This window comes from Leptonychotes weddellii, chromosome 1 (genome assembly GCF_054177405.1).
Source record: "Leptonychotes weddellii isolate Sample4059 chromosome 1, ASM5417740v2, whole genome shotgun sequence".
NCBI classification, from domain to species: Eukaryota; Metazoa; Chordata; class Mammalia; order Carnivora; family Phocidae; genus Leptonychotes; species Leptonychotes weddellii.
Genome location: NC_138369.1, coordinates 91,514,666 through 91,537,976, shown reverse-complemented (window position 1 = coordinate 91,537,976; position 23,311 = coordinate 91,514,666). Strand labels below are relative to the sequence as shown.

The 23,311-nt window shown below is 44.7% G+C and overlaps 1 protein-coding gene across 1 annotated transcript in view; it reads left to right on the top strand.

Annotated features, from left to right (window-relative positions):
- The window catches only part of CLRN1 (clarin 1), a 35,911-nt gene extending 14,176 nt beyond the window's left edge, over positions 1–21,735 (top strand). The window contains exons 2-3 of the mRNA XM_081827757.1: positions 8,459–8,638; positions 21,470–21,735. Coding sequence (XP_081683883.1) covers positions 8,459–8,638; positions 21,470–21,735 — 446 coding nt within the window. The remainder of the gene's footprint in view (positions 1–8,458; positions 8,639–21,469) is intronic.
- Positions 21,736–23,311: the final 1,576 nt, after the last annotated feature.

Sequence of the window (23,311 nt, the reverse complement as noted above, 5' to 3'; positions counted from 1 at the left end):
TCAATGGCTGCCATAATCCCCCTAAGGGAGTGAAAATTGGTTCTTGGCAGGGGGAGAAAAAAAAAAAACACCTTATTCTTTAAAAAGTGTGTATGTGTATAAAGCACAGATATAACTACAATACAGAAATCAATACACAATATACCTGTGGTATTAAAATTTCATTGGGAAAGAGTGATTAGAAGTGTCTAAAAAGACTCCTGAGGCAAGGAGCAATAATGAAAAAAAAAGTTGAGAAATACTGATCCACACTGTGCCAAGGCATTCTTAGGTGCTAGGAATACAGCAGTGAATAAAACAGACCAAGAAACAAGTCATGAGAGAAACAAGTAAAAATATAGACTTGGTCAGGTGGTAATAACTGCTAAGGAGAAAAGTAAAAGCAAGGAAAGGGGTTGGAGAGGTGACTGGGCAGGGGGTGACAACTTGAAATAAAGTGGTTAAAGAAGGCCCCCCTGACAAAGTGGCATTTAAGTCAAGCCGTGGAGGTGAGGGAACAAGCCATGAGGATATCAGAGGAACATCCAGGCGAGGGAACACTATGTGCAAAGGCCCTGAGGTAGAAACACTCCAGGCATGATTGAAGTACAGTAAGGAGGCCAGTGGCTAGAGCACACTGTTCAAGGAAATGGGTAGCAGATGAAGTCAGAGGTCTGACAAGGAGTCCAACCACACAGGTCCATTGTAATGAGTTGGCTTATAATCTGAGTGAGAGTAGAATCCACTGGAAGGGTTTAAGCAAGGGATTGACATACACCAATTCATTGATTAAAGATCCCTCTGGCTGCTGGGCTGAGAGTAGATTGTAAGAAGGAGGGGTGGAAGCAGAGAGACCAGTTAGGAAGCCCTTGCTGTCCTCTGAATGAGAGATGACGGTGGCTTAGACTGGGATGGAGCAGAGGAGACGGAGAGAAGTGGTCAGATTCTGAAGGTCATGCCAACAGGTTTTCCTGATGGATTCAACATGAAATAGGAGAGTAAAAATCAAGGATGAGGCCAAGGAAGAATGGAGCTGCCAGCAACTGAGGTGAAGAAGGCTGAAGGAAGCAAGTGTGAGGAAGGGAAAGTCTTCCCTGCGGTTTGGGACACCATGAGATGCCTATTTCATATTCCAGGCAAGATGTTCAGTAGGAAGTTGAGGACTTACAAGTGTGGGATTTAAGGGGAAATCCAGGCTGGAGATAGAGCTTTGTAAGTGTTTCTAGTAAAAGCCATGCTACTGGATAGAGCACCAAGGAAGGGAGTCAAGAGGGAGAAGAGAAGAGGTCCAAGAATGCAGTCATCCCTAGAGAACTCCAGAGAGGAAGATGAATCAACAAAGCAGATCAAGATCGTAGCCAGTGAGGTAGCAGAAGCCGGAGAGTGTCATGTTGGGGAGCCCGGGGAAGGAAGCGTTTCCAGGAGGAGGCAGTGAGCCATTGTGCCAAATGTAGCCCAGGGAAGATGGGGACAAAGATTGACTGTTGGGTTTGGCAGCTTGAAGCTCTTCGGTGCCTTGGGAAATGTAGTTATCAGTGCAAGTGCGTTCAAGAGAGAAAGTGGAGGGAGGGAGGAGACTCGAGAATACAGCCAACTCCCGGAGGGGTTTTGCTCTAAGGGAAATAGAAAAAAAGGAATAATAGCTAGAGGGCTTAAGTGAGATTTTTTTTTTTATATTTTATTTATTTATGTTTAGAGAGCGTGAGAGAGCGCACATGAGCTGGGGGAGGAGTAGAGGGAGAGGGACAAGCAGACTCCGTGCTGAGCAGGGAGCTGGATGCAGGGCTCGATCTCACCACCCTGAGATCATGACCTGAGCTGAAATCAAGAGTCGGACATTTAACCGACTAAGCCACCCAGGCGCCCTGATATATATATATATATATATATATAATTATTTTTTTTTAAGTTGAGAAAATGACAGCACGTTACTTGTGTGCTGATGGGACTGATCCAAAGAGAGGGGGAAATGGACCTGGCAGAGAGAGAACTCCTCAGCAGTGTCTCTGAGGAGGTGAGAAGGGGCTGCCATGAACAGTGGTGGAACTGGCCCTTGGAAGGGGCACACCATAGAGACTTCTACTGAGCACCTACCCTGTGCTAAGAACTCAATATGCTGAGGTCATGCAGTCCTCACACATTTGAGAGAAAGGTAGAATTTCCTTTTCAGATAAGGAAGTCAAGGCTTAGGGAGTTCGCAGACTTAGAAAAGGAGCTGCAGTGTGAATCTCCTCTGATTTCAGAAGCCCGGTCCCTTCCCAGGCTGCCCCAAGGAAAACCTTCATTTTACAGAGAGAAACAGGGACCCTTTGACCTACTCCAGGGCACACAGTGGATTAGAGCCTGGCACTTGGTTCTTGGCCCTCTGCTCCTTTCTTCTCTCTTACGGAGTTCATCCTCCTCCACGCCAAATGGTCACTTGGGCTGAGGGTCTTGTTCATGTCTGGAAGAGCCTCCTCAGTCCAGACCTTATCCTCCCACTCTTTTTTGGTTTTAGGTTTATTGCAGTATAATTACATACAGTAAAATTCACCATTTTTAAGTGTACAGGTCTATAAAATTTTGACTAATGCATAAAGGCATGGAAATACCACCACAATCAAGATACAGAATACTTCCATCACCCTCAAAATTTCTCCCGTGCCCCTTTTGTGGTCTATCTCCTCCCTCCCTGCCAAGCTGGGGCAAAAACTGATCTGTTTTCTGTCATTATTTTCCAGATGCCATGTGGATGGAGTCCTACAACATGCAACCTTTTGAGTGTAGTTCATTTCAGTTAGCATAATGCATTTCAGATCCATCCGCATTATTGTATGCACCAATGGTCTGTTCCTTTTTATTACTGAGAAGTATGTTATCTTATGGGCGGGCCAAAGCTTGTTTATCCATTCACCAGTTGATGGATACTTAAGATGTCTCCAGTTTTTGGCAAATATGAATAAAGCCACTGTAAACATTTGCATACAGATTTTTGTGGACATATGTTTTTAATTCTCTTAGGTAAATACCTAGAAATGGAGTTGCTGGGTCATATGTTAAGTCTATGTTCAGTTTTTTTAAGCACAGAAACAACTGGATATCCATATGCAAAAACAAAAATTAACCTTGGCCATATAAAAAAAATAAATCAAAATGGATCACGAACTTAAATGTGAACCTAAAACTAAAAAATGCCTAGAAGAAAAACATAGGCAAAAATATCTGTGACCTTGCATGAGGCAAAGACTTCTTAGATTTGACATCCACAACATGATACATAAAAGAAAAACAACTGATAAACTAGAATTCATAAAAATAAGAACTACTCTTCAAAAGGCACTGATAAGGGAATGAACAGACCAGCCACATACTTGGAGAAAATATTTGTGAATTACTTATCTGATAAAGGGCTCATATCCAGCATGCGTAAAGAATTCTCAGAACTCAATAAGAAACAATCCAATAAAAAATGCACAAAGATATCAACACACTTCACCAAAAAAGATATGTAGAAAGCAAATAAACTCACAAAATGATGCTCAATATCATTAGTCATTTGGAAAATGCCAAGTAAAACATTATACAATGAGGTAAACTACACACCTATTTAAATGGCTACAATTTTAAAAAGCTGCCAAGTGCAAGCATGCGGAAGGACTGGGACTCTTCCCCGGTGGGAAGGTGAAATGGCACAGACACTCTGGAAAACAGTTTGCAGTTTTTTACAATGTTACCCATGCAGGAGCTGGGGGTTGGGGCCACGGGGCAGGTGGACAGCAAAGGGGAACCCAGAAGTTTTGGGAACTATGAAATTGTCCTATATCTTGATTGAGGTCATAGTTACATGACTGAGTGTCAAAATTCACAGAAAATAAAAAGGGAGAATTCTTTACGATGTTAATTTTACTTTAATCTTAAAAATGGGGGCGGGGAGGGAGTCAAAAGCAAAGACAGCAATACCCCTGTGTGGCTAGGCAATTTGACTTCTCTGTGCTTCTGGGTTTTTTGTTTTGTTTTGTTTTTTTAAATCTATACATTGAGGATAAAATAGTCCTGTCTTTATATTGTCATAAGAATGAAAAGATTTAAATCTCTCATTTGTATTTCAATTTATGTTGTAAAAATTAAAACACGTAAGTCTCTCATTTATGCAATATAGGTAAAGACCTGGAACATAGCAAATGCTATATCATTTCTGGCTGTTATTTTTAGTCCTGTTATTATTACTCATGTATTGCTCTTTGAGGAAGTTTGGTGATGAAAGAGCAGAGAAAAGGGCACTCAGGGGCTGGGGTGGTCTGAAGATGGGGAGAGCGAGGCACATTGACTCACGCAGAGTGGAAGAAATCCGTGAGAAGAGAATGAAAGACAAGCCTCAGCTGCCTGCTTTAATAAATAACTCCTTTTCACTTGTCAACAGCTAATTAAGTAATTTCTGGAGGCCAGAAGTGACTTGCTGGATTTAATGACAGGCCCTCCTCGGCTCAAAATGTTCAAATCCTTTCTCTGTGTTATAATCCCAAACCTAAAAGAACGGAAAGACCAAACCAACCTACCTCCTCGCTACACCACATCCGATACGGTTAAAGTGACACCTCCCTATATTTATTTGAATGGTCTGCTCTCAGCTTCAGCCAAGCAAAAGTCACGTGAATGTTGGTCAGAAAATGGAGGGCTGTTACCAGAGTTCTGGCCACTTATGACAGACTCAGGGAATTTTCATCAAAAACAGAAACCAGAGAAAATGTAAGTAACTGTATAACTCGCAGGGATTAGTACCCTGCTGGGTCACTTTCTCAACAGAGTGGAAATTGTTAGAGACTTCATAAGAATTAGAATGCTCCATGTGACAATTTATTTTAGCTCCTAGCTTTTCTTTCTAGGAGGCAAATCAGTGCAACTTCTTTCTGCCTCGATTTTCAGACAGGCTTCACCTAGCTACCCTATCAGAGACGCTGAGGTTGCCACTTCTTTTAACAGGTGGGGAGATAGACGGAAGTGGGTTTTTGGATAACTGCTAGTAAAAACCAAATCAACAGCTGATAGAGCTAAGAATAGCAGGTTGGGTCGATGGTACAGTCTCAGCAGTTGGAAGCTCAGGAGGCCAGGGCATCGAGGAATAAGATTAGCTGCTTCACTCTGTGCCCCCAGAACACAGGGCGGGGGGCACAGAGGCTTAGCACCCACGACTTGAACGTCCACATTGCCACCCTGCCATTCCTCCAAGCAGCTGAGGAATTTCCTTATTTTATCTTTCAGCCCACCCATCCACATCATTTCTAATTGATAAGGACTTTTAAAAGTACAACCACAAAAAAGAAATAAAAAAATAAAAGTATAACCACAATACCATTAATATAACCAACGAAATCAATAATAGTCATGTAATATCATATAATACCCAGTCCATGTTCAATTTTCTCTGGTTATCTCAAAAATGACTTTTATAGAGCATTTGTTCAAATCACAAACAGTATCCATACATTTCATCTAGTAATAAATCTCTGAAACCTCTAATCTAGACGAGTCACAGGAGTTTTTGGTCTTCATTTATCCATTTATTATTTTTTTTAGGTACTTATGTATTCATTGAATAGAGAACGCTTCCAAGGTGGTAAAAAAAAAAAAAAAAATCCAAAAGGTACATAATGACATATCTCTCAGTCTCCTTCTCCAGAAGCGATGCTACAAATTTTGTGTGTAGCCTCTAGAAACGGTGTCTGCCCGGATAAGCATGCCTGTCCCTGAGACTGCTCTAGCATGCTGGTTAAGAGCGAAGACAGGAGTTCAAATCTCCATCACTTACTAAGTACAAATCTGGGGTATGTTACCTCACCCCCTGAGCCCCAGTTTTTCCTGTAGTAGGTGGGTTGTTGAGAGAATGAAATCAGGTAAGTACTTAATTATGTGTTATTATATATATTCCCCTCTGGCTTTTTCCAAATGCACATTTCTATTAGTTTGGTTTTTGTTTGTTTTTTTTTTCACCTCACATATTTTGATGATCATTTCATATCTGTTCTTATAGATTCACATCATTGTTTGGAACATTTTCTTCCCTTGGCTTCTTTGCTCTCCCACCCATGGATTTGTTCCTAACACAAGCTTCTTGGCTGGTTTCTCTTCTCTCCTGTGCAGGTCAATCCCCAGGGCTCTTCTCTCCTCTAGCTACAGTTTCTCCACAGGTGATAGCCATTCCTCTGGCTTCACATACCAAGATGAGGCCATGGAGGCCCTTAGGTCATAAAATTTAAGGAGACATTCATGCTTGAGCTCGTGCAAGAGGGGGTTGATCCCAGAGAGTGATTGTCCCTGTAAGCTGCATGCCCTAGGCACCTTGCTGGCCTCTCCCTAGTTTCACCTCCTTAAAAACCTCCACCTTCTCCCTGGACCTCCGGACACATAAATCCTATTTGGCACCTCTACTCGCATTTCTTAGGCGCAACTCAAACTTCAAATGTCTAAAACAGAACTCCTGCCTCACTTCCCGTTCCCATGTCCAGACCCACACCTTCTACTTGTCTATGTCAGTTAATAGCATTACCATTTATTCGGCTGCTTATCCTTGATTCCTTTCTTTCAACAAGTCCTATCTTCTATCTCCAGGATAGATTCCAAATCTGATAACCGCTCACGACCTCTACTGCTGCAACTTAGGTCGGGACCCCGTCTCTTGCCGCTGTGAACACTCCCTGCCTCTGGGTCTCCCTGCTTCCACACCTGCCCTCCACTCTCCCCTCACCCCCTTATTCCTGCTCTTCAGCAGCCAGAGTGATCTTTTCACATCATGAAGGAGACTGTGTCCCTCTCTTACTTAACACTCCCCAGTGGCTTCCCAGTGAATTTAGAATTAAAAGCCAACTCCTTACCATGGTCAGTTGACCAGGACCCAGTGGGTGCAACAGTCTGATCCCAGTCTCGCAATCCCACTTCACCTCCCCTCACTCACCAGGCTCACGGGCTCGCTGCTGCCCCAGCTGTGTTCCTTTTCCCAGGAATGCTCTTCCCCAGATATTTATACAGCCACTTCCTTCCCGGCATTCGGGTACCAGCTTAGGTGTAACTGCTGACCACCCATATCCATTCACTCAATCACTCAAAATTCCATTGCCCTGTTTCGTTTCTCCATAGCAGCGCACTCTGTGAAAGTGCTTTCTGTTACCATTGCATAATAGCCCTCCAAAGGTCAGGGGCTTAAAACAAAAATTTATTAGTTCAACTGCCTAGGTCTTGATGGGGTTGCAGTTAAACAGCAGCTGGGGTTGGAGTCACCCAGAGGCTTTTCTGGGCTGTATGTCCAAGACTCTGCCCTCCGGTGCCTGGTGCTCCTCTGGGTGGCCTTTTTCTCCAGCAGAGTAACTTGGACTTCCCGAATGATTGCTCAAGCCTCCAAGAGAAAAGACGTAGGAACGGCTGATCTTCTTAGAGGCTAGCCTGGGATTGGCACGCTGTAGTTCTGCTGCCATGTTCAGGTGGCCAAAGCAGTCACAAACCAGCCCAGGTTCAAGGGGACTGAGGAATAAATTCCTCTAAAGGGGAAGTGCCATGTGTGTAGAAGGAGGGAAGGAATTGATGGCGGCCATCTTTGGAGATAAGCTATGAAATTTACTGGTTTACTTGTTGTCTACTTACTCCCCTGAGGTTATAATCTCCACGAGACAACAGGAACCTTGTCTATCTTGTATGCAGCACCTAGAACAATGCCTGGCACATACAAGGTGCTCAGTAAATATGTTAAGGAGCACTTGATAAATGTTCAGGAAACTGAAATGGCCTGAATTAAACTTCCCCAGATTGGTCTTGCCAGGTTTGCTGATGCTAAGCCTGCTGATGCCTCACCAGATAAGAGAGACCCTACACTATAAAGGACTTTATTTCCTCTGCAAACAAGAAAAACTTGCCCTGAACACAAAATCTAGAAATAGATTTGGCATGTTTTCTAAGTGGAAAATATTTCTAGTATCACCAGAAATTATTTTCCCACAGCTTGTGCGACATCAAAATATTGAAATTGACTGAAAATACCCCATTTTTTAAATCTTGGTGTGGACTAGAAACAATTTTTTTCTTTTTTGGAGCAAAGGAAACAGAAATACTTCCTGATGTTTGAACTCCCTCAGATAGCCCCAAACTGAAAATGTCATTTCAAGACAGATTTAAAAAAAAAAAAAAATACTACTGAGAAATGTCATTAAAAGTTTGGTCATCAACATGTACAGTTTTTGGTTATGAAGCCAGTACTTGTTTATTTAAGTAATTACATATGACCAAGGGCAGAAAAAATTCCCTCAAATCTCCTCTTTGTTGGTCTTTACTGGTGAGTTCTACAGAATAATCCTGTGTTTAAACCTTTTTCTAAATCCCTCGTAAATTAGTAAGTGAGAATGTATTCACCTGAAGGATTTTAGTGATTTTTGAGGTTAAAAAGGATTTAATTTTTGAAATTACATTCACAGACTACCACTAATGAAATTTCTTCTAATCTTTGTTTTATCTTTAGTTTTCCCAGATTTGCTCCAAGTGATCCCTGTGAGCATCCACGTCAATGTCATCCTCTTCTCCACAATCCTGGTCGTTCTAACCATGGTGGGAACAGCCTTCTTCATGTACAATGCTTTTGGCAAGCCCTTTGAAACCCTGCATGGTCCACTAGGGTTGTATCTTTTGAGCTTCATTTCAGGTGAGTACAAAATTCTACTTCTACTTCAAAGTACTTCTACTCTGACACAAAGACAAGTGTGCTTTCCAAGGTGTCAAAAGACAGGTCTACCTAAATATAAGTGACAGTACATAGACATGGATGTCCATTGTAGCATTATATATGATCGCCGAAGTGGAGAAAAACAGAATTATCCAACAATAAGGAATTCGAGATACACATTGTGATAGTCTATATGGATAAATGCTGGCATTAAATTATATCTTTGAAGATGTAATCAAAAGGATGCATGCTTGTATCAAAAAGTTAAGTGAATAAAACTGTGTATAAGATTTTATAAATATAAGATTTATAATCATAAGATTTTATGAACCAAATTTGATTATATATAAATATAGACAACATATATAAATATTTATATTGTACATATGCTCTTTCTAGCCTCCATATAGATACACACACACACATAGAGAGAGAGAGAGAGAGCTCATCTATTCTGTTCGTGGTAGTTACTTCTGAGCAGTGAACTTATGGGTGATTTTCTTTTTCTTACACTTTTTAATATTTCCAAATGTTCAATAATGTGCATGTATTTATTCACAATCAGGAAAATAAATAAAAATTATCCAAAAAAAAATTATCCACTGGCTCCATAAAGAGCCAGTGTTCTGCCCACATGAGTTGTCATATTCAGGCCTATAGGTACTTTGTGTAGCCTAATGATAGGTGTATCTGAGAAAAAATAAACTCTAAACTCAGAAATGGGTTCATTAGTAACATGTCCTACTCAATAACCAAGGCTGATGGAAAAGAATAGAAACTCCAGATAGTGCCACAGGGTGCTTAGGATATTTTTACCGGGAGAAAAGAAACATGGGAAAATCAAAACTGTACATGTAACTTGCATGTAGCCATTCTTGTATTGGAGGTCTCTGATTTCACCCCACTTCAAACTTACAAAACAACTTAGTACTTTGTCATATTCCCATGAAGCTTCCGCAGCGCTCTTAAGGATTCCATGGGGAGACGAGAGAGATTACAACTCACACCAGCAAACAGTAGATTGAAAATCCCTATTAGTCTGTTTCCTTCCCCGCTGACATTGCCCTTTGGCTGCCCCCGGGCCCCAGGCCCTTGTGTGTCTGGCCACTGCTCCCTTTCCCCAGCACAACTCAACGCCAGCCACAAGCTTGCCGAGCTCCCTCTCTAGAAAACAGAGCCTTGGGTCAACAGGGGCTCCCTCAGCTCGCAGTGCAAGACAGCCTTCACCCATTCAGCCTTGAGCACACTTCCTCAGGTCTTACCTCTTCCACATCTTGCCAATCAAATAATTCACTTCACCAAAGCAGTTCTCTGTCCAGTGGGAGTTTGTCTCTCACAAGCAGATAACACAGTTTCCAATCGTGCAGAAATGGTGACTCTGGGAGGGCAGAGTTTAAGTCTTTCTCATCTTTGTATCTCCAGCATGAGCATCGGGCATGAGGCTCCGCATGCAGTGAGCAATTCAATACGTGTTTGCGGACTTGAGAAAGCAAACCCAGAAGGAGATGTTCGCTTGGGCACTCAGTACAGTTTAGAGAAATCAGAATTCCAATGGGATGGGATGAGCAGAGCGGGCCCATGGAGGTGGTAGGACAAGAGCTGGAGAGGGGTGGAATGAAAGCTGTGAAGGAAGGCTGAGGGCTTCGAGATTAGGGCAGAGGAGCTAGAACACAGGTACAGGGTGTGGACAGACAGACTGAGATAGTGATTCAGTGTCATGGGTAGGTCCAGGTGAGAAGTGGATATTGGCATTACCTCCCCGCTCCCGCAACATACCAAACCAAACCGGTAGACCTGGGCGGCGCGCTATTTTAGTGAAGGCCATTAAAGCAATCAGAGGCCAGCCAGAAAACAGAATACACACTATTTTGACCAGGGGAATATAAGGTTCAGCAGTGGTTATTTAAGTGGGGTCCCCCAGACCAGCAGCAGCATTTGCCTCACTGGGGAACTTGATAGAAAAGCAAATTCTCCGGCCCCACCCCAAACCTGCTACTGCCTCAGAAACTTGGGTAGGGTGGGGGGTGGGGCAGCAACAAGCTGCAAAGGGTGTTCAACAAGCCTTTCAGGTGATTCCAATGCAAGCTCAGGTTCGAGGACCAGGGCTATCAGGAACTGATGAAACAGGTGTTAGAGGACTGGCGACACGAAATGGAGACCCTAGGCTGGCTCAGAGATGATAATCTCAGAAAGCAGCTACCATTCCCAGGGCTGGAGTCAGTAGCACCCACGTGCTTGAGAGAGGCCGGGGCGCTGGGTGTCAGACCTTTGAGGAGGTGACACTGTCACCCCTTGCTGGATGGGGACCCAAGGCTTGGCATCCTGAAGCATGAAGATGGGGGAGAAGGAAAGGGAAGGGGTCTTCCTTCCACACGGCCGGAGTCACAGTGCTCTGAGCATCCCCTTCTGTGTTCCAGTGTGCATGCCAGACCCTGGAGACAAAGAAGAAAAGGGAATAGACCTGCAGATGAGGCCACTAAAAGTTTCATCGCCACAGTGGGCTCATGCTATGGCCTGATAACATGGTGTCGCGTGACACCAGCGGCGGCTGGGAGGGGGGAAGGAAGGGCTTAGGAAGCCCCCCAGTGCTGTAGCCCACTCGTCCTCCCCCTCCCCCACCCCCCACCCCCCCAGGGCTGTGTATGGACAACAGAACGGGAAGCAGCTGACAAGGCAGAACTAGAGTCGGGGTAGTCTTGATCCAACATCACAAAGCAGAGGGAAAAAGCACTGGTTCGAAGCCGAGCTACAAGAGCTTATTAACTGGCACAACCATCTCGCACTCCAGCTTCTGAATGAAATTCAGAAGAGCAGCCCATTTGGAAGACAAATTATTTGACAGTTCTAACGGAGGACCGAAATACCGGTATTTGAAAAGCAAGATGACTCAGAGAATGCAGAATTTAATCCAAGTCCCAGATCTTATCTCAGCCCTTGGCCAGGTCTAATGAAAAGAAAACCTGAGCACAGAAATATATGCGGGAACACACAGACCCTGTGCTTACATTATATCTTATTTATCTTTGAACTTTTTGCAAAAGCAGGTCCTCAATAAAAGTGTGTGGATGAGGAAGGAAGAGAAGGGTCGGAAAAGAAGGAGCCAGGTCCAGATCCATCTTGCAGAAGAAAAAGGCGTAGTATTTGTAGCTTATCTGCTTTTTTAAGCCCCAAATCCTTATTTTTAAAAGACCAAAAATTTCAGCAACTTTTAAAAAACTGTGCACGAGAACAAAACATGTTTAAGGGTCAAATGGCCTGATGGTTGGTGACCTTTGGGGGTAAACAGATCACTCTTGAATCACAGACTACCTCCTTCTGCTTCGGTCAACATACAGTAACCAGAAGGCCCTGGCATTTTGGAAGTGTTTATCTGAAGTTGTAAAGTTCACGGAGATCCCAGCTCTACACCCTAATTGTGGACTGATGAGGATTTACAGCCTTATCACAAACACTGTAACTCTGAGCCAGTAGATTCACACACAAAGAAGGGAGGGCCTGTATTAGGAAGTCCTTTTGTTCCTGTGTGAGTCACACTCCACTGGAGACCCCCTTACTGGCCACACGGGAGGTGTGGGGTAGGCAGCTCTCTTTCACTGAGTCTCCTCCCCTGTTTCTCTGCCCAGGTGGCCTTCCTCACAGTGCGCAGGGAAAACTCCTTCCTCCTTGGACCTCCTTTCTCTTCTTCTCTCACTCACCCCTGGGTTCCCCAAGACTCCCCCTTTCCTTGTGCTGATATCATTCAGGTCTACTGTCTACCCCCTTGCTGGATGGGGACCCATCCATGAAGCTGGATGCTTCATCCTGAAGCATGAAGATGGGGGAGAAGGAAAGGGAAGGGGTCTTCCTTCCATACGGCCGGAGTCACAGTGCTCTGAGCATCCCCTTCTGTGTTCCAGTGTGCATGCCAGACCCTGGAGACAAAGAAGGAAAGGGAATAGACCTGCAGATGAGGCCACTAAAGGTTTCATCGCCACAGTGGGCTCATGCTATGGCCTGATAACATGTTGCCCTCCTGGACCAGATGTTCTCACGGCTTCCAGTTTGGTCCATCACATTCCTCAGCCTTCTTCGTGCTGCATTTCTGTCCAATGTCAATGTTCACAAGACCCACGCAACTCAGTCCATTTGCTCTTTCTCATCTTGCCAATTATAAACTAGATTTGAGGAATTTTTCCCCAAGTTAGGATTTTAGTAATACCTTAATGGTCCCCCTTAGTTCATTCTGGGCAGTGATTCTCTTTCTGGACTACACACTAGGATCCCTTGAAGAACTTTCTAAAAATGCTGACACCAGGCCCCATGCTATGCTAATTAAATTGGAGTCTCGGGGGGTGGAGTCTGGGTGCAGGTGTTTTTTTAAGCTCTCTCGGTAATTCTAATGTGTGACCAGTGCTGAGAACCGTTGGCTGAGGTGAATATATTTCCCTTATTCAACAAATCCTGACGAGGGTTTGAGAGGCCACTGTGTGCCCACCATTATAATAGGCACTGGTGCTGGATACCACACCAGTCAGGCACACAGTCCTGCCTTTATGGAATCTACAGTCTGGTGGGAGAGTCAAACAAAAGCATTCCTAAGTAATGAAAGATGACGATCATTTCAATAAGGTGATAAACGTGCTGTTAGAATAGAGAATGAAGGGAAAGGGGGGCTGGGGCTTTGATGCGGTGGTCAGTAAGTAGTTCCAAAGATACAAAGGAGTTGAGGACCCCCAGAGACTTTCCCAAGGAGAGGAGAAAGCACACGTGAACAGTCTAGGGAAAGAGATCGGCTTGCCGTAGGAACGGAAAGAAGGCCCATGTGCCTCGGAGTAGGTAATGAGGGAGAAATGGCCAAAAAAAAAAAAAAAAAAATCATTAGCAAACCTGTTGATGCCAGTTAATGTCATACCCCATGGCAAATCTTTTGAATTGATTCTAATTGCATTGAGAAGCTTGCGAAAGATTTTTACGAAGAGGTTGGAGAGCTGATTTACCTTGTAAGAAATGTCTGGTGAAAAGACTAGGCTATCGCCTTGGACATGGAGAGAGATGAATGGATTCTAAAAACATTTTGAGAGTAAATCCAAAACCTTTTGCAGGTGGCTTAAGCAAGTAGACAGTGGTGGCATTAACCAAGATGAACAAGACAAGGGGAAGAACAGACTTAGAGTTTCGGGCAAGAAAGAGCTGGAAGGAGGAGCTTAGCACTAGAAATCAATGTTCTCTTCGTGCTATGTCAAGTTTAAGACCCTAGGAGGTATCCGAGTAGAGATAGCAAGTAGCCAGTGGGAATATATGAGTCTGGAGCTCAGAGAAGAGGTCTAGACAAAAGACATAAATTTAGGAGTTGTCAGGATATAGATATTATTTAAAGCAATGGAAATGGATGAGATCATCTAGAGAGAGACTGTAGATAGAGAAAAATTGGCGTGGGACCAATCCCTGAAGAACACCGTCAGTTCATTTTTGGGTTGAGGAGGAAGGAGGGGTCAGCAAAGACACTGACTAGGTGTGTCCAGAGAGGAGGAAGGAAAACCAAGAGGCCATGTTGTTCCTGAGGCTCTAAGACGGGGATGTTTCAAGAGTATGGCTGAATGGTGAGCGTTTCGAAAGCATAAATGGGAGAGGAAATGGGAGGGGAAATGGGAGGGGAAGGCAGAATGGGGCAAACAGGGTGGACAACACTTCCCTCAAGGTTTATAATATAGCAGGAGAGAGAGAGAGAGAGATGTATACAAATTAAGAAAGTAGAGAAAGAGAGAGGGACCCAGAGAAGAAGCAGCTGAACATAGAAGCAACTGGATCTATAGTTTCACAATGACACATGGATATATGAGTGTCTGCCTTTCTATATTCCATTCTAGAAGTTTCCCAGTTGATGGTGGAGTCCCAGATTTGCAAGGAAAAGAGAGAAGGCTAGGTAGAAGACTTGCCGTGGATCAATCACAGAACATCCTAGATAGTTCAGTGAATACTCTCTGAAAATGATATGAAAGGTATTGACTCGGGCCTCTTAGAGGTGATGAAAACCTCCAAAATGCAGACTTATTGCAAATTGTATTTATTGTGTCTTCTCTTAAACAGAGGATCGTGTTATGAGTTATACCTAGCAAGGCAAACAAATACAATGACTGCCTTCTTTTAAAAGGGAGATGTTCCTGGGGAGCCTGGGTGGCGCAGTCAGTTAAGCATCTGACTTGATTTCGGCTCAGGTCATCATCTCAGGGTCATGAGACAGAGCCCTCCATTAGGCTCAATCTTGAGCGTTAAGTCTGCTTAAGATTCTCTCTCTCCCTCTCCCTCTGCTCCTCCCCCCTGCTCTCTCTCTCTCTCAAATAAATAAATAAATCTTTAAAAAATAAATAAATAAGAGGGGGATGTTCCTAATACGGGCCTAATTAATTATGATCATTACAACTGTGGCATAGAACATAAATAAACACAGTCACACATGAAACACATAGACAGGAAAATAAAGAGCAGGACAAAAATAGAAGGAGGCTTACATTATACATCAGGTTTAGTACTCCTAATATCCCGGCCTCCGTACCATGTCTAGGGTATATTATTCTGCAACTGGTGGTCATAGACTATCTGGGTCTCGTTTCCACTTCCGTCCCTATGGAGGAGCTGCTACCCAAAGTCCAAGAAGCAGATACAGGGATGTCCAGGCATCAGCGTCACCAGAACTGAGGAAGGACAGGATTGGTGCCTTTTCTGAAAGGCAGTTCAAATTAGAGAAAGACTGATTTTTTAGATCATTTCTTCTTTGCACAAACCACCGCTCTCACTGAAATGAAAACATTCTACGAGTTTCTCGGCATAGACTCTAGAAAGGAGGCCCCAGAAGGAGAGAAGTAATACTAGCCAGCCCGTGATGGCAAAGGACCAGGGCTCCTGTTCAGAGGCGGAGGTGGCAGGGGGGTAGGAAGAGGACGGTGCTCCAGGGTACTCATGTTGAGGGGGCCAGAAAAGAACTGTCTAACTCACTGTGCCCCGTACCCAGCCATGACCCTGGGCCAGGAGATGCTCAATCTTGTTCCATAACAATGGCAAACAGACTCCCGTCTGATTCAAAATGTGCACGTGTGTCTTCCTTTCTGTTTGATCTAGAGGCAAAGCCCAAGTCCTTGCTAGGACCTCCAAAGCACCACCTGACGTGCCCACCCCATCACCACCACCCCCCATCACCACCCACCCCCACAGCTCACCTCTTACTCCTCTCTGCCTGGCTCTCTGCCTCTCTCTTGGCCCAGACCACCTACCTGGGGCCTCACACAGGCTTTTCCCTCACCCAGAAAAGCTATTCCCCTCAGATAGCTACTTTCTCATTCCCTGACTTCCTCCAAGAGGTGCTAAAATATCACATTCTCCCTGAGGCACCCCCGGCCACCCCCTTCCCTGCTTTATTTATTCTCCTTCATGCATGTCACACTTGATAAACACTAGAACATCCTTGCTTCTCTTGTTATTTATTGCCACTTTCCCACTGTCCCCACCACTGACAGCTCCCCGAGGACAGGGATTTCTGTGGGCGCATCCGGGGCTGTATCCCAGCACCCGCAACAGTGCAGTAGACCCCCGATGAATATTTGTTGAAGAAATGAGTAAAGCAGAAGCAGCTCTGGGCCTTTCCTGGCAACAAAAGGTAGCCTCCTTTTCTGAAAGGCAGTTCAAATTAGAGAAAGACTGATTTTTTAGATCATTTCTTCTTTGCACAAACCACCGCTCTCACTGACGGGACATTTGTAAAACCTAAGTCAGATGTGGGCTTTTCCACTCTGCAGTCCCGAAGACGAAGAGAAAAAGCTGGACCCAGCTGGTGGTGTTCCTTCGTCCACACCTACTCTTCGGAAACGCGTGACCAAATCGCTCCTCTTCACGATTTCAAAATCTACTCTTAGATATTAACTTGCTTTGCTTGTCCCTCTGCCCCTCTTCTAGATGGCAGCCAATGGTCTCCATACCACAGTGGAGCCAGAACTGCTCTCATTTGCGGACAAAATTATTGCTGGAGACCTCACCTTCGCTAGCTGGCTCTCTACTGAGATTGCACGATTTCACAGAAAATTAGTACCTACACCTGCAAAGCCCTGGCTTTCCCACCCCCATTTATCATCTTTCAAGACTCCTCAAAGAAGGAAATTATCAATTTATCATTCCGTAGAGGAAATGGAATGCCTCTAATATTTGTCATCTATAAGAGAGTTTAAAGATGACGTGCTAGCTTTCTGGAAATGTTGGCCATTGTTTTAAATGGAATTGAAATTCTAATTTATTATTTCCCCAAAATACAGTCTTAGTGATAGTAGGAGAATGTATCCGAGCTGTTTTTTCACCCTTGAGGACACATTTTCGCTGAAACCCCTGGTCCCCTGGACTCCCACGGATCCTGGCAGGATGTTCCCACCCCTGAAGGCATAGTCGGCTTCAGGGTCAGCCAGGGATGAAGAGGCAGCTTTCTTGTTGGCTGTGACCTTTGTTCCCTATATTGTAAGGGCTGGAGGAGAGAGGCGTCCACTTCTGCAGCCCCAGACAGCCGCCAGAGGACAGTCATGAGTGTGCAGTGTCTAGCACATTACAAATGTTTGTTAATTGACTGGTAATTCATTGTGTGACAGCCGTATAACTCAGCTATCCTTTTCAGTCGGGGATTAACTCGGTAATCAGTCATTAAAGGGGGAAAAATATTACAGTACCAGCCAGATGGCAGGGCAATCAAACACATAAAGGAAAATGGCTGGTCTTTCAGTAAGATGCAAGGCAGCAAAACCTGGGTCCTGCGCCTGGTTTTGTTCCCAATTCTAGCTGGAGCAAGTCTTGGCAGGCTTTCCTACATCTAATGTACTCTAACGTTTCTTATGAGCAGGAGCAGTGTTGGTCAGACGAACAGGTGAGGCATCTGTCCCAATGACCCCCGCTGAGTTTGGACTCCTGGTATGCCTGGATTCCCCGGGAAAAGGAAGAAGGAAGCATGCAGGCCTGATCCTAACATTTGTGAGGCCTTGAGCAAGGGTGTTAATGACAGCCCACGTACCCCATGTCCAAACATTTAAAAGTTAAAAGCTAATAAACTATTTAGTGAGACATGTTTTATCCTTCTGCCTTGACAAACATCTCTCCATAAGGACCCGGAAGGCCAGATTCACATTTAGGATTCTGGACCCAAGTGTGGTGATGGAGGCCAGCCGGCGCCTGTCTGTCCACCTCCCTCCCCTCGCTTGGTTCCACCCGCACTGTAATGGTATACATGTGTGGACATTCCCCTGAGTACCCAAGCTCTGACCACGCCCTCGAAATAGCTGTTCCTTGGCCATCCTCAGGCCTCAGGGCTCTGCAACACCAGCTGAAAAGTCTGCCCTTGGGAGGACTGACCCAAGGAAGAGTAGATGCCCATGCAGTCCTGGCAATGTGCTCAGAGCTGTTTGGGGAGAAAATTCCCAGGTCCCGGGAGTCCGGCCTAGAGTGTGGGTCAGGAATGGGCTCATCCCATTGACTTCAAGGATTCCTCGCCTTGTGAGAAGGGGTCTTTCTAGGAGAGAGAGAGAGAGGAGCACCCTCCAAATGTGGGAGCCATAGCAGGAGCCCCCTTGCTGGGGACTAAAGGACATTTTAGAAAAGTGCCAAGCCCTAGTTGCACCATCACCCCCATCCCTTACACACCTCTCTCCATGTGCCTAGTAGCCAGGCCACAAAGAGAAGATACACTTCGTATGTATCTTTTGGTCTGAAAGTTGTAGTTATCCTTGGTCCCACATATCCTTGGTCCCACATGTCTTTTAGAGCTGTGGACAGAGGGAAGCAAAGACAGCCTAATGTCACAGTGAGTCGTTTCCCTGCATGTCTCTTCATAGTCATGAGGGTGGCAGAAACTCAAGCTAGGTCGCTATGCTCCGTCTCTGAAATGACAAGGGTGACCTTATGGTCAAACTCGCAGAACCCCAGACCATCCTCTCAACTACTGGACCGTGCACTCTGTTTTGGAGCTCGCATGCTTGGATGATTAGCTGTGGAGAAAGGCTGTGAGTCTGAAGATAGCCCAAGCAACCTTTACTTTAGGAATCTGAAATACAGTCTCACTATGACGCTGTCTCCTTCACAAAGTAGTACCTTTAAAATATTTAACAACTTGAAAAGGAAACCGAGCTTGAATTTTCCTTTCAAGCACGAAGGCAATACAGTGTTTCGCTTCTGTCTGAAATTCACCATCTCCTAGACAAAGAAGGCTCTTCTGGTAAAAGCAATGGCATTTTCTCCCCAATTTTCAAATAAAAGATAAAGAGAAAACAGCATTGCAGCCTTTTTGTTGGATCTAACAAGAAAGGAATAGTACGGTTTTGCCAGGGGAGAGCCCTGGTTTGAAGTTCAGAACACAAAAATAGGCTGACAAATTTTACAAAGGAGTATTCTCAACTACTGCTCTAACGCTGGCGAGAGTGAAGTTTCAAGAAAACGAGATCATTTGATTATTTGGGGGGGTATATTAGGAGGATTATCAAGCTGATGGGTCAGTCCTATGCAAAATTCTAAAATAGAAGACGTGTGATTTCTCCTTCCCTGCTCACCCCACCCCTCACCCCTTACCCTCACACGATCAATTCTCTCCCTCTATCCCAGCCCAAACCTGGCCTTTGGGAAAAGAATGGGGCCACCATGTGCATTCCAGCTCTTCATGTCCAGACCACTCTCCCCACACAGTCCAGCCTCCGTTTGCTCGGCTGACTTTTCCTACAGCTACTTCCAAAGAACCTTCCATGATGCTGCCCACCCTCTCAGTAACAGCCACCTGTTCCTCCCTTGCTGTTACACTCACCGCGATTGGTTTATAATGGTCTTACCCTGTCCGATTATACTCTCTGTTAGAGGAGAAACCACATGCATTTTCTTTAACGTTTAAATCTCCACCACTGTCCCGGTGTTCCGCACATAACAAGTCAAATGGAATGAATGAATAAGCCACTATGTTGCTGCTTCCCAGGGTGTTTGAATTAACTGTAATTGAAGAGCAAAAAGCACTTACCCCTCCTGAAGGAGTTGTAAACCTAATGGGAGAGTTATTTGGAGGAATAAGGCACTGTGATGCATTCTTTTGGGTGGCCTATCTGATAGAGTCAGGTTTTTTTTGGTGTGCGGTGGGGCGGGGTAAGGGATTATGGTAAGGACTTCCAAGATGAAATTCATAGGAAGAGCTACCAATTAGTAAGCATTTATATGTGTCAATTCTCGATGACAAATGTTAATCGGGCATCATCTTTATTATCCACATTTTATAGATGAGAAAATTGAGACTTGGAGATTAAAATTGCCTAATTTCACAGAGTAAGTGGAAGAATCAGGGTCTGAATCCAAATCGGTGTGACCTAAGTCAGAAGACCACCTAGCAAGTCTCCTATTAACCGGAACCCCAATGGCTTGGGATGCAACACTAGAGGTAGAAGTTCCTGGCATCCTGGCTATCCACCGTGCTCCCAGTCTCGCTGCCTGCTTCTGCCCCCTGTGCCATCCACCCATCTGGGGGTCTCCCATTCTCCATCTTCAGTGGGAGAGGGCCTATCAGAATTTCCAGGCACCACTCAGTATGGAGTGCCCCTGTCCTGCAGAGAGCTCACCCCAGACCTCAGCTGCACCAGTTAGGATTAGATTAGGCTACCAATGAGTGGTAAATGAGGGGGAAATAATAATAGTGGACTAAACAAAATAGAGATTTATTTTTCCTTCCCATAAAAACCTAGAGTTTGAAATCCAGGGTTGGTCTGGTAGCTCCAGGTATCTGGGATCCAGACTCCTCCTTTCTTGTTTTTCTACAGTACATGGCTTGCATTTCTGAGGCCACCTGCTCCGAAATGTCTGCTGGAGCTCCAGCCATTGCATCCATATTTCAACTACAGGAAGGAGGAAGGGGGAAAAGAAAGGGCAGGCCTCTGATAGGTGCAGACTTCAAGGAAACATTCCTGCCCCTACGTAGATCCCACCCCTCCTCAACCAAACAATGTAGCCTTTATTCAAGGCAGCCACACACCCAAGTAAAAATCCTGCGTTCTGTTAGAAACATGAAGCACAAATAACTGTTTGCCTCAACACCTTACCTATGGCTCCTTTTGCCCAGGGTCTCCTGTGGGCCGCTTTGGCCAGGTGGGAGCTGGAGGAGAGGGGAAGGCAAGTAGCCCTTCTGAAGGAAGCCCTAGGCCCTTTCATGAGGGGCCTGTATGACTGACGTTTTTCGTACGAGGCCTGTGAAGTATAGAGAAATTTGTTCTCTAAAAGCCACATCATAGCTGTGGCTGCTTTGTAGCCTCATTCCGCCATTGTGCTCTTTTTTTTTTTTTTTAAAGATTTTATTTATTTATTTGACAGAGAGAGAGACAGCGAGAGAGGGGGAGTGGGAGAGGGAGAAGCAGGCTTCCCACCGAGCAGGGAGCCCGATGCGGGCCTCGATCCCAGGACCCTGGAATCATGACCTGAGCCGAAGGCAGACGCTTAACGACTGAGCCACCCAGGCACCCCTCCGCCATTGTGCTCTTAAGGTGCCCAGCAATCCAGCCTTCTCATCAGGCAGAGAGGAACATCTCCCAATCTTGGTGAGATCGGCCGGATTCTACCCTCCCCACCCCCACCAAGTTTTCTTCACTCAGAGATATAGCCCAGGCCCTTCCACCCATCAGTTGGAGAATCAGGCTCATGATTACCAATTTGAAATTATGTATTTTTTGCAGAAGAATGCAAATGAGGATGATGGTAAAGGCTTTCTTTAGTTTGCTGACCCTCTTCCCCGTCTCTTACAATCAGGAAATATTTGTGCCAACACGTTGTTTGTTCCTTCTGTTGCAGGCTCCTGTGGCTGCCTTGTCATGATACTGTTCGCCTCTGAAGTGAAAATCCACCACCTCTCAGAAAAAATTGCAAATTATAAAGAAGGGACTTATGCCTACAAAACGCAAAGTGAAAAATACACCACTTCGTTCTGGGTTGTTTTCATTTGCTTTTTTGTTCACTTTTTGAATGGGCTCCTAATACGACTTGCTGGATTTCAATTTCCTTTTGCAAAATCTAAAGACACAGAGACAACTAATGTAGCTGCAGATCTAATGTACTGAAGGGCAGATACTTCTATAATCTTCCAAGTAAGGGAGCAGACTTGCTTTGGTCACTTGGAAATGGTTAATTTTGTCCATCCTTTCAGATGCACAAATTAAAGCACCCAAACCCTCCGTGGCAATGTTTACAAATGATGTACTAAGGATACAGGCTGCAAAGGAAGGAGAGCAGAAGGAAGGTTTTGGAAGGTTGTTTTACCTGGTGGGAACTGGGGTCTTTTTTTTTTTCTTTTAAGATTTTATTTATTTATTTATTTATTTATTTATTTGCGAGAGAAAGAGAGTGTGTGTAAGTGCCTGCACTTGAGTGCGGGGTGGGTGGGGGGGCAGAGGGAGAAAGAATCCCAAACAGAGTGAGGAACGCTAGGAGGTGGGGAGGGGTTCGATCTCAGGACCCTGAGATCAGGACCTGAGCTGGTGGTGCTCAACCGACTGAGCCACCCAGGAGCCCCGGGAACTGGGTTTTTAAGGCAGTTGACTAGAATGGACAAATTGTTCCACTATCTGCATTTCAAGTGTAAAATGCCTGCTCCATTGGGGAGGAATCAAAAGGCATGAGGAATATATTTTTATACAAACAAATACTATTTCTGATATATCCACACATTTGTTGCCAGAGATACCAAGAAACAGAGCTGGAATCACTTTCCTAAAATGATAGTGCATTAAATGAGCATTGATAAAAAGTACCAACATACTTTCCTTAGGTTTGTTTAAAGCACAGTTTTTTTTTTTTTTTAAGATTTTATTTATTTTTTGACAGAGAGGGAGAGACAGCGAGAGAGGGAACACAAGCAGGGGGAGTGGGAGAGGGAGAAGCAGGCTTCCCGCTGAGCAGGGAGCCCGATGCGGGGCTTGATCCCAGGACCCTGGGACCATGACCTGAGCCGAAGGCAGACGCTTAACGACTGAGCCACCCAGGCGCCCTAAAGCAGTCTTATTATCCATTCCTGTTGGTCAAAATTTGCAAACCTCTAAAAGGAATAAAAAGGAAACGCAGTACTTTCAACAGACATAATTGCCGGGACCACTGAGGAATCATGAAAAATGATTCTTCCTAGTAAACTTAATGCAAAATGACTCATTGGGGCTGTTGGTTCTAACTTTAGTGTCTTTAAGCACTAATTCTCAATTATGAATATTACATTACATTCTGGGGTTATGATGGTATCATTGTGTCTTTGTTTTTGGTCTGGCTGTCACAAAGCATGACCCAAGTCCATTTTCTTTTTCCTGAATTATCCATGAAATTTATCTGCAGCTGACCAAAGGCCACATCTGAGCCTGGAACGGACTCTTCTTCTACCCCCCACCTGCTACCCTCAAGAAAGCACTCAGGATGAAGCAGGGAGTGACAGAACACACCACCGGGCCCCTCACCACAGCCGTTGGGTACTTAGACCCCATATGAGAGGTCCTGAAAATGCTCATTTAAAAAAAAAAAACAACTTTTTCCCTTTTGGAGAAATTTATAAGAAACAAATGACTATTTGTATCCCTGGTAAGTAACTTGCTCTGATGGTGATCTGTGGTCCACAGGCTGACATCAGAACACACCGGTAGTTTCCAGATGCCT